General features: G+C 35.6%; 1 protein-coding gene across 3 annotated transcripts; it reads left to right on the top strand.

Moving 5' to 3' along the window:
* Positions 1-358: 358 nt before the first annotated feature.
* LOC127974343 (tyrosyl-DNA phosphodiesterase 2) lies at positions 359-11,886 on the top strand. Of its 3 annotated transcripts, none has more exons than XM_052577538.1 (8): positions 359-584; positions 4,908-4,993; positions 5,147-5,204; positions 8,140-8,702; positions 10,070-10,161; positions 10,240-10,358; positions 10,464-10,634; positions 10,718-11,886. In XM_052577538.1, the coding sequence occupies exons 2-8, from the start codon at positions 4,953-4,955 to the stop codon at positions 11,021-11,023; spliced, it is 1,350 nt and encodes a 449-aa protein (XP_052433498.1). In that variant the 5' UTR covers positions 359-584; positions 4,908-4,952; the 3' UTR covers positions 11,024-11,886. The 3 variants fall into 3 exon arrangements, with proteins under 3 accessions (XP_052433498.1, XP_052433497.1, XP_052433499.1); XM_052577537.1 differs by having other exon boundaries at positions 4,876-4,993; XM_052577539.1 differs by lacking the exon at positions 4,908-4,993.
* Positions 11,887-12,306: the final 420 nt, after the last annotated feature.

Below are 12,306 nucleotides of genomic sequence, written 5' to 3'. Positions count from 1 at the left end.
CATCTCTGTGTTGTTGCAGAAACACACAAAAGGCTACATCCTTAGTATATTAATTGCGTCTTGAGACTCGGTAAAAAAATAAATAAATTACCTTTATTTATTATAATATTACTATTAGGCCGGCCATAGACTGTAACAACATAATTTTCACCATTTTCACACCCTTTTCTTTTGAAAACCATCTTTAAAATTCACATATCAAAAAAATTCTACTTTTCATAGTTGGAGGAACCAAAGCCTTTGAAACCGGAACACCGGCTCTGTATGGACCGGAGAACTAAAAAGGGGCGTGGTTAATTCGTGAGTTTCGGAAGGGAAGGAAGGAAGGAAGGAAAGGAAGACTCCTTTCCTGAATGAAGTGTATATTCATTCATTATTGCAATTTATTAATCAGTTTATTACTTTATACCATGAAGTGTGACAAAACGTCATGAGATTTGAATGTGTTGCCACTGCCCCTCAATCTGACGTGACACGTCTCAAAATCGAAACTTAACAGCAAGCAGAGAAATAAAAGAGAGAAGGAAAAAGGATTAAAGGATGATGCTTTATTCTTGAGACTTCAGAGTTAAAAACAGTTGTTTGTAAGTATTAAACTTACGTTATTGCATGTCATAAATAAAAAACTGTTACTGTAATGCTAGTAGGCTAGCCTACTTGTTATACTGTTTCTCAGTATTGAGTGCATATTGAATGTATGGTAGTTCGATAAATATAGCCTAATATAAATTATGTAAAGGTGTAAGATTATAATCAGGGTATCTTCCGTCCATTCCAAATCCGTTTTAAATGAAAAAACAGAAAACGAAAGACTCAAGAGGATTCAAATGAGAGAACATGAATTAAATAACGAGAAATGGAAAAATGGCTCGTTTATTCGTTATTCCATCTAGGTTAACAAACGGAAAATGAGTTTTTGATTTGATTTCTCATTTTGTCGTTTGGGGTTTAAAAAACGGTTTATGGTTTCAATATTTAATTCGCACTTGTGGGCGGAGCTGAAACGCTCCTTTCATCTGATTGGTCGGATCGCTCCGCCTTCAACTCGGTTTCCTCCGTCTTTCAGAATAAGAGTCTTACAAGAGCAATATCTGAAACCAGATGTAGACACATAATTAGCGTTGTTTGACTTGCAAGTCACCCCTTTAAATTATTTCTAGGTTATAGTATTGTATGAATATTGTCCCACTGTAAATACAGTGCAAATATTTTTGTCTCCTGGGATAAAAGTGAAGTGGAAATAAAAATCAATAATAGACTGAACATTTCCATGATAATATGTCTGTAACATTTACCACTCTCATATTTTAAGTCTAATGGCACTAGGTAGGTGTGTGTGTGACATTAAAAATTAATTGTGGAAATTAATATCGTTAAATTTATTAAATAAATTAGAATTATTAGTTTTATTACAGACAAAATTGAATGATGTTTCTCTTTTAGTCTTCTTTGTTGGCCTTGAGAAAGCCAACATATATTTGAACGTTATTATCATTTATTATGAGAGTAATTGACAACGACTAAAATTTTATTGTTTCACCAAATTCAGCTCTGATCTTCAGACTCGTTTGACTCGTTGCTGTAACTGGTCAGACTTTTTCCTTCTCAAAAGATCCTAGTGACTTTCATTATCTGAGCGATGAAGGTCTTACACTTAAGGTCCACTAGAGGGGGAGACAGGATTTCTGTTAATGTAAGTTTAAATGACAGATAAATACATGAATTTCACGTGTAACACAGGTTCTTCAATGATAGATGAGGTGGTAGGGGGGTATACCTTAGCTCAATGACAGCTGTATAATATAAAACAACATTAACTACTGCAGCTGGTACCAAATAAAAATGATTAAGTTTTGGAAAACTGCAAGTCAAATGTACTTGCACAAATGACTTGCTGTTACATAATACCCCATATGCGTTGTTGGGGACGTTTTCGTCCACTAGGGGGTAAAGTTGAGTCTTATTTTGGCCACAACTTTCTCTGTGTTGCAGCTAATGGAATGATTGGTGACAAATCTTATTTTGACACTTATTTTGGGAAAATGCTTGAAATGTTTAAAAAACTCAACAGTATTCTGTGGGTAAATTCACTACCCTTTTGTTATGTTCGGGATGAAAACACCCACTAAATTAAAATGCTGTAAAAATGTCTCAGATAAAGATTTTTTTTTTTTTTTTTTGCATAAATCTATTAATCACCCTCAGTCCTGATCAAACTTCAAAAATAAAAAATAAAAAAATCCAAGATTTTAACTCTTTAATTACCAAGTTCATAAATTATGTCACTGATTTGGGAAGAAAAAACTATGTGTGAAATGCTTGTCTTTTCTTGATGTTGAAGCCAGTTTAAAACCTTTAAATCTTATAAAAAAAACTACTGTGAACATAATTGATTATGGACCAAAATGCAATACCAACTTCAAATAAGCAGCAACTCGCTGGAGGGGTCAAGCTGCATAATCATTTCTAAAACTCTGGTTCAAGTCAAGCCCTTTCTCGTATTGCTTGCTGCTCTTCTCACCATCAGATGACCAGAAGGATGGCATGCAAGTGTTTAAATCCATGTACTGTTTTTGTTTAGTCTATACTTCACCACCATTAAAAGGCAGCAGGTGCATAAATACACTTTTGTTTACTCCATGTAGTTCTGAGAGCTGAGGTGTACATTTAGATTTTCTCAAATACATCAAGGTAAGTGCGCAAAAGTCTCTCTCTCTCTCTCTCTCTCTCTCTCTCTCTCCTACACACATACACACAATATAATTTGCTGTTAAACTCCACATAACTCTATATACAAGTCAGAAACTAAGCTTTTTTTTGCACAGGCCTATCTAAAGGGTTGATGGTCCCACCTAGTGATCAACTGTAAAAAATAACAAATTTTACCTCTTCCCAACAGGGAAAACCACAAACAATCAAGAATGCATGATTATGTTTCATGGCTTTGCAATCAAAAATGTAATTATAATGGAAGTCAGTGAAAAAAAACATCCACCAACAATAAATTAGGGGGAAAAAAATGTATCTAATGCTTAAAGCTGTTTAATTGAGTGAATGTTTTCATCGCGAACATAACGAAAGGGTAGTGAATTTGAACAATGCACAAGGGATACATAATAATTTTTATTTGGCACCAGCCGCAATTAATGTTGACAGCTAGCAGGAGTGTGGTGGGGTTTAAGGTCTGTTTTGACCAATGGATGGAGACCTCAAGGCAGTGGCCTTAATGCTTATCTGAAGATTTGTCTTTATAGATTACAGTTTACATTGTACTTACTGAAGTACACCTCTGCATGCAGACACCCAACTGTACAAATTCATTTATAGATTTAAAACCCAGTCCTGAACCGGGAGAACCATGTTCTGCAGAGTTCAGTTCCAACACACTTGCTTGGACATTGCTACTGATCCTGAAGACCTTGCTTAGCTTAGGTGTGTTTATTTGGGGTAGCTAAACTTTGCAGGACACTGGCCATCCAAGAGGAGGACTGAGAGTCCTGACATTAGCACTTTACATTCAGTGCATGTGATTTATCAACACCGAGTACATCTTAAAATGTACAGCTCATGAAAAATAAAAGTTCCAGATGGACAAACATTAAATGCATAAACCAGTGTGAATAAAAAATATATTAAAATACATTTGGAGGTAGGTTGAAAAAGCCAGAATGGGAAGTTTTAAAGTACAGCTTGAAGTGTGAAGGTTATTCTTGTACACAGATATGGCATATTCATGGTAGTACACATGAAATTAATGTATTTATTTGCCATTTTACGTAAATAGAAATCCTATCTCCCCCTCTAGTGGACATTTAGTGTAAGACCTTCACTGCTCAGATAATGAAAGTCACTAGGATTTTTTGAGAAGGAAATTTGGTGAAACATTAAAAATGTAGTCGTTGTCAATTACTCTCATAATAATTGATAATAATGTTCAAATATATGTTGGCTTTCTCAAGGCCAACAAAGAAGACTAAAAGAAAAACCATTCATTTTAGTATGTAATAAAATGAATATTACTAATTTATTTCATAAATTTAACTATATTAATTTTCCCAATTAATTATTACTATCACACACACCTACCTAGTGTCTTTTGACTTAAAATATGAGAGTGGTAAATGTTACAGACATTTTAACATGGAACTGTTCAGTCTATTATTGATTTTTATTTCCACTTCACTTTTATCCAAGGAGACAAAACTATTTGCACTGTATTTACAGTGGGACAATATTCATACAATACTATAACCTAGAAATAAATTAAAGGGGTGACTTGCAAGTCACAGCAACACGAATTATGTGCGCAGCAACATCTGACTCAAATATTATGTTAATTAACAGTGAGCGGTGGTTTCAGACACTACTCTTATAAGACTCTTATTCTGAAAGAATGTAAGACCGAGTTGAAGGCGGAGCGATTCGACCAATCAGATGAAAGGAGCGTTTCAGCTCCGCCCACAAGTGCGTATGAAATATTGAAGCCATAAACCGTTTTTTAAACCCCAAACGACAAAATGAGAAATCAAATCAAAAACTCATTTTCCATTTGTTAACTTAGATGGAATAACGAATAAACGAGCCATTTTTCCATTTCTCGTTATTTAATTCATGTTCTCTCACTTGAATCCTCTTGAGTCTTTCGTTTTCTGTTTTTTAATTTAAAACGGATTTGGAATGGACGGAAGATACCCTGATTGATTATGAACATATATATGGCAGTTCAACAGATATTAATAAGCTATATAAAATTAACTAATGAATGACTAACCTGTTGCATATATTGTCGGTATTTATTGGACATAATGCATGCTGTGACTAATGAGCTAACTATGCTTTTCATAAGTATATACTGACTAAACTTGTTCATGTCAGGTTTAACTTGACTTCATATTAATCACTGTCAGGAAAGCATCGATCCCTAGAACAGAAATCGAAGTGCTCACACACATATGTTGCCTATTAAAATGGATAAACCACCGTGTTCACCAAGGTAAGTCAATTATTTAGTATTATTTTAGTATTGATTTCAAAATGTCAAGCTACTTTTGTCATCCTAGATATTATGCTGCCACAGTGTTTTATTTTTAATAGACTAAACGTATATGCAAAACAATAGGCATTATCTTTTTTTTTTCTGATACAGTCATACTTGCTCAGGGGAGCCCCCTTTAGGGTGTAATGACACTGCATCAGGTCTTGTGAGTAACCCCAGAGTGCAGTCTGGACGATGGGGCGGGGCGACACTTCGAGGCGGAGCGACACGTGTCGCCCCGCCCATATTTGTTTTCCCCGCCTTTGACATTTTCCTCCGAGCCAGCAGGGGGCAGTTTGCGTTGAAACAAACAGAACGGTGGCAAATACAGCAGCAGAGTAATAACGCTATTCCGTTGATTGCTTGAGGTGAGTAAAAGTGGTTGTGTAAATATCTTATAATATGAAATGCGATGTTGGATCATTTATTTATCCATGGTACGTTCAATTTGAATAATTATTGTTAATAATTGTTATAAATTGCTCATTTTATTGTTCTTTGTGGATTGTAACAGTACACTCTGTACATGGCTTTAGTTCATAGGTTCGATTTTACAGAGGTATGGCATCACATTTGTCAAGTTATTTGAACAGACATGCATGATTTTTGTGTGTATATTATTATTATTATTATTATTATTCAGGATGACATGATCAGGAGGTGGTGGTGTTCTGTACTCCTGGACAGCTTTACTCCGCAAATGTATGTAGCTGTTTGAATGTTGCTACATGAAACATTACTCTGTACTATATCTAGCAATATACCTACGTCTTGACATTTGTTCTTTTAGAGCTCAACCACTGAGGGGAGGAACTTCACCATTCACCATGTCTTCAGGCAGAGTCCAGCAAAGCAGGTTATTTGTGCACATACATTCATTAAGAACTAATAATTACATATGTGTGTACATGCAGAGGTATTTTAGTTATTACAGCTACATAGTTGTTCAGATGTGAAATTGGTATTATGTACAAGTACTATATTGGTCAGCACTGTGGATTATTTAAAATATAGCTATCAGTTAACATCAGCATCAAAGACATTTAAAAACATTTCAGCTTAATTCATTTTCAGTGAGTTTTTTAAATAACTTCTGTTTGCGATCTAATGTGGATTTTGTTCACCATATAAGACAGAAATATTTATATTCAATGTAAAAGATCTTCATGTGGATCATGCATACAAATATATACAAATATCTCACTGGATTATTACAATTAATGGCAAAATGAATGTGTGGAAATGTAAACTAATATATCCTACTGACACACAACAGCAAAAGATATAAATAATTGTCACATTTTTTTCAATGTGAAAATACTAACATTCCTAATACTTCTGCACAGTACTGTATATATTAACATTTTATTAGTGTTATTATAAAAGAATGAGTATGCAGTTGTGACAACAATCTATAGTTTTTAAATGAGAGTTTTAAAGCACGGTTGTCTGTATTCAGTGTTTATATAATGTTTAATAACTTTTATATACATGTACAAATAAACCTATGTATGTTTTTGATTCAACAGCTTCCACTGGAAATCCTCAGGGAAGTTATTTTGTCGGCGGGTGACTCTGCATATTTGACACTTTCTCTGGTTTGCAGATAGTTTAGGGATGTGCTCCGAAGTTTTTCGGAAAGCGGCAAAGTTTGCCTGGCTAGACAGTAAGATTTCCCTGTTTAATGCTCATTCTCCAATTGAATTTTGTAGTTGAAGGCTGTTAAACTTTTTTTGAATTATTATTATTATCTTTCATGTATTTTGTCTTTACACTATAAGTTGTGGCCAACTGGAAGAATTGTCCTCCTGTCTCCTGACCGGAACGAGTTCAGACGGATGTACTGCATCAGGGAATGCTTGCAGTGCAGAGCCCTTTTCAAGTTTAACCCACTGGGTACAGGGAAGAGACCGGCGTGGTGATCTTCTGAGCTTTTGTTTACACAGGATTTTGTTCCAAGGACTGTTTTTTTTTTTTTTTTGCAACATGAAACACATTTGTGTGTTAAATTCATTGAAGGGAAATAGAGAATGGACTGAGATGAACTGGTTTTGATGTATTAATTGATGTCATTTAAAGTTAAACTTTGCAGTGTATAATGTTTTAATAAAAAAGCTATGGCAAACACGTGCATGACAACAGGTTTCAGTCATTTACATCAGTCTATCATTCTTTAAGGTTTCTCATATTTGATGATAACATCATTTGCTATGCATTGCTCATAATGGATTCTTAATTTAGTTGTGACAGGATTGTGAGGATTAATGAGTTTTTCAGTAGTGCAGTTCAGAAAACAAATAGCAGAAAGTAACAAGTGTTTTTGGGCAAGTTCTTTAGAACCTATATAGTTCCTTCCTTGCAAAAAGTAACCATGGATTTATTGTAGTAAAAATATTTGTTGGCATATTAATTACTGTGAACTGTAATTATAAAAACACCATAGTTTTACTATAGTTACTGTAGCAGAACCATGGTAAATTTTCGTAGGGGCAAAGGGAATGTTCAGAATATTATTGGTGACGTTCAGAGACTGGTGACAATTTGTTACACACACACACACACACACACACACACACACACACACACACACACACACACACACATATATATATATATATATATGTATGTATATATAATTTGAATATATAAATCAAGGTACTCCATGACTATCTACATAACCATACTTCGCATAATATTGCCGTGTCATTTTCAAACCAGCGAGTAATGCCGAGGTAGCGTCTACACTACAGCCATTGAGGGAGTAGACCATTTATTTCTATTCTGTTCGTCGTAATCCAAAACTCTTTGTATTTATACGGGATGTTGTGGAAATGCAACAATAAATGCAAAAAAAAACAACATTTATATTCACTTTTTAATTTATATTAAAAGTTTATTCATCTGAGTGTCTACTTCCGCATTCCAATCCTGCTAATAGCGTCATAATTCTCTATATCAATAAGCTGTAAAATCGTCACTCATCTGTACACCAATAAGCTAATCTTAATCATAAACCAATAACCGCTGAGGTGGGCGGGGCGACGCCCCAACGTGTCGCCCCGCCCCATCGTCCAGACTGCACTCTGGGATACTTGGGTCTTGTGGACACCAAAGTTAAAGGGAAAACTGGGAAGAAGAAAAAGCAGAAAAAGAGACAAAGTGCCCCATCCCAAATGAAAACAGCCAGTGAGTGCTCTCAGGTCACTGTTGAAGAGCAGTCATCATCCTCACAACTCCTGCTTGAGAGCCTTGAAAACAAGTCTGCAGGATCAAAGCATAGCCGAAAAAAAAGAAATCAGTCTATTTCTCCTGCAAGTTCATCTCATCAAGATAAAACCCAGAGTGCAAAGCAAACATCAGCTCGCTTTACCTGTGACCAGTCAACCCAGACAGAGGCTTCCCAATTCCAGTCTGTCCAAACACAGTCAACACAAACCCCTCCGATCCAGGATGCACACACACCATCAACAGAATGCAAGTCCACCCAGACACTACAGACTAGTTTTTCGTTGCAACAGGCATACTGGGGAAGATCTTTCACTGAACAGTCAGCTGATGAGGAGAAAACCCAGTCCAGTCATCTGACACTCTTATCCTGGAATATAGATGGTCTGGATACAGATAATGTCTTTGAGCGGGCCAAAGGTTTGCTTTCACACTTAGGAAAGTAAGTGTTACTATTGTTACGAACCTCACTGTTAGTCTAGGGGTTAAATGACGTCGTAACAAAATGTAAATAAATAAAAAGTCTGAAGGTCACATCAATCCCCTGATCCAGAAAAGCACAGACACTAAATTAAGCAAATAACTTAATTTATTAATAACAAGAGGAAGCAAATCTTCAGGAGAGGGCCAGGCCAACATAACAAACAAAAAACCCTCTAGCTAAACACAGAAACTCTAAATAACCTTAACTAAAAAGAAAGAAAATAAATGACAGAGTCTTACCTATCTCCCTGTCTACCATAAACATAAGCAATATTATATATTCAAAACAAATGGCACCCTCTCCCTACCGCTTCCTAACAAAGACGAACAAAGATATTTACATAAATTAGAAAATAACACAAAAGAATCATAAACACACCCACCATAACGTTCACACACTCTCTCATAGTTTGTAATTGACAAGTTCATTCACAAAGTTAAGAGGTAATAAAGACCACACTTGGTCCCACTGAGATACACCAAATAACACCAATCTGGATCAGGACAAAGAGTGAGCGCGTAGCCGTCAGTCCTTCAGCATTATTTCTTTGCCATCTTATACACCTTGGATCTCTGTAGCATTCACTCAGTACTGATGAATGATGGACATCAGCTGGAATCCAATTAGCGATCTATAGTGGAGAGAGAGACAGAAAGAGCAAGAGAAGAAAACATGCAATGCCGAACTTGCCCAGTAGGTGAAGTCACTCTCCCAAGAGCGCACAATCCCCAAATACGTCCACAGGACGTAACACTATTGTTTTTTTAGAATGCAAATTTCTTTAGACAACATTTTAATACAATATGTTAACACTGTAATACAATGTCCAAACATTAATACAATATGGATAGGTTTCTTATGCACAGATTTAATGATGAATAAGTTAAATATGTTTGTGTTGAATAGCATTTTTAAATCATGGTTTAGGTCAGGATTAGGAAGTTTAGAGAGCATTATAGTGTTTGGTTAATTAATATTATGAAGTGGCTCATTTTCCCCCTACAAGTGTGCCTAAACAGAATAAAAAAAAAAAGATTTTCAAATAATCAGTTTTCCCTGAAGACACCCGTTTGTCATTGGTTAGACAAACAGGTAGTCCTGCCCCAAACTTGTTGAGCCAGTGTTACTATATACTAATAGATATACTCAAAGAAACAATTATTGTTTTGAACCTACAAATAAGTGACTTGTTTTCTTTACATATTATGTTGAAATAAGTATTTTAACATTAATGGTATTGCGCACTTCATGTCCACATCATTTAGTACTCTGAATTACGAAAATACTTTTATGTATGAGTTACCAAGTTTTGATTTTTAACGCAGGTACCGTGCAGATGTTGTACTGTTGCAAGAGCTGGTTCCTGTTAGTTGGAAGATTTTAAAGGACATTATGAAAGATTATCAGTTTTTGCAAGGTATGTCAATAATTGCATGATACAATAGATACATAAATAGTGTTTCTGGTATGAATCTTAGATCATTTTGTGTTTCAGGCAGTGAAGATGGCTATTTCACTGGCATTTTGCTCAGAAAGGACAGAGTGCAATTCCTCCAGAGCAATATTGTGAAGTACCCCACCACAGAGATGGGTAGAAACCTGCTAATAGCACATGTGGGTTTTTGTTATGCCTTTTCCCTTTTGAGCTTACTTATAATGAAATGGTCATACAGCATTTTAAATATTTCACTTCCTGTTTCTGTTAACATGTTTATTTAGGTAAGCTTTTTAGGCCATCCACTATGCATTATGACATCTCATCTGGAGAGCGGTAAGGCAAGCTCTCAAGAACGCTTGAATCAGCTGCGGAGAGTCTGGAAATGGATCAAAGAGGCTCCACAGGACCACACAGTTTTATTTGGAGGAGATACCAACCTTAGAGATTGGGAGGTTGTGTATGATACTAACACTTGTTTGCCCTGATATCCTCAAAATCTCAATAATGAGTTTGTTTGACGTGTTTATTATGACAGGTAAAGAAGCTCGGGGGGTTGCCGGATGGTATCTCTGATGTGTGGGAGATGCTGGGTGCGCCGGAGGAAAGCAGATACACCTGGGACACATCCATCAATGATAACAAAGAAATCCCTGATTCTATACGCCTGAGATTTGACAGACTCTTTCTCAGAGCAGCCGCAGAGGGTGCCAAACTACAGCCAGAAAGCATGACCCTAATCGGTCTAGAGAAGCTGAAGTGTGACTATTTCATCAGCGATCACTGGGGCATCCTTTGTACTTTCATATTTGGAGCATCAGAAGAGCAGTGTGTCACTGACTGATTTTTTTTAATGGCCTGCACTTGATTATATGAATGGGTTGTTAAAGGGATAGTTCACACAGAAATATTTTTAAAAAATTCTGTCATTAATTACTCACCCTCATGTTGTTCCAAACCCCGTAGACCTTCATTCATCTTTGGAACACAAATTAAGGTATTTTTGAAGAAATCCGAGAGCTATCTGACTCTCCATAGTAACGGAAATGTTCCTAGACCCAGAAACGTAGTAAGGACATTGATAAAATTGTCCATGTGACATCGGTGATTCAACCGCAGTTTTACGAAGCTACGAGAATACTTTTTGTGTACATTAATCCAACAATTCTTCTCCTCCAAATCACATACTGTGTCCTTTGGAACTACAAGTTTAAATGACAGAATGTTTGGGTAAACTATCCCTTTAATGGTTTAATATTATATAGTTATATAGCTTTTTAAACAAATCACTGTTGATGTGAACTCTGAACTAGAGTTTAAATGGTCTCTGATAATCATAAACTGTTGGGAGAATAACCGGTTGTGCAACAATATATACTTATGGGGAAACCAGGGTTATTTGTCACCCTTTTTTGCTCCAGTAATTCAGTGCTTATTTATTTATAGTCATGTACTGTATCTGACATCTTGCCTACAAAAAGAGCCACCACAAACATTCAGTTTGTTTGGGAATATTGCCTAGGAAAAAAATATATAGTTCACTATACTGTACACACTGAACGTGTGACAACATGCCCTTAGGAGTGGAAAGAAACCTGCTATTAAATAGCCTATTATTGGATTTTAAACAAAATTAAAACTGATGAAAATCAAACCATTGTTTTGGCCAACAAATATTGTGAATAAAAATGTGTAATATCAACAATCCTTAATTTGCAAGATTCTTCTCTTATTTTTCCACCAGAGGGAGCTCAAAGGACAGAATATGTTTCATGCTGTGCCTGAGAACATAAAACCTAAAGCAAGCACTATTATTTATTTTGTTCATTTATTTTAATTCATAATATTCTGGGTTTAGAACAGAGTATGTAGTGTTACATAGCATATATGATTACTTCTAATGGTTTTATGTTTACATCTAGGGTAGTCATCAACCACAGATTTAGGATTACTACCTATTTTTGAGACCAGTATAATTTGGCAGCATTGCCACATATAGTTTAAATGGACAATGAGGTGTAAAATAATGACATTTAAGACTGTATGCATTTTGATTCAATGCAGTGAAATATTTAACGCAGTAAAGGGATCAATGTTCTGTCACGCTAATCTATTTGTTTCATTCTC

Source organism: Carassius gibelio, chromosome B16 (assembly GCF_023724105.1).
Source record: "Carassius gibelio isolate Cgi1373 ecotype wild population from Czech Republic chromosome B16, carGib1.2-hapl.c, whole genome shotgun sequence".
NCBI classification, from domain to species: Eukaryota; Metazoa; Chordata; class Actinopteri; order Cypriniformes; family Cyprinidae; genus Carassius; species Carassius gibelio.
This window is presented reverse-complemented; position numbering and strand designations above follow the sequence as displayed.

Coding starts and splice junctions, on each gene's coding strand:
- LOC127974343 (XM_052577538.1), top strand. CDS start 4,953: ATGTTGCCTATTAAAATGGATAAACCACCGTGTTCACCAAG. Junction 5,205..8,139: donor ACACTGCATCAGGTCTTGTG/AGTAACCCCAGA, acceptor TTGGGTCTTGTG/GACACCAAAGTTAAAGGGAA. Junction 10,359..10,463: donor GAAACCTGCTAATAGCACAT/GTGGGTTTTTGT, acceptor ATGTTTATTTAG/GTAAGCTTTTTAGGCCATCC.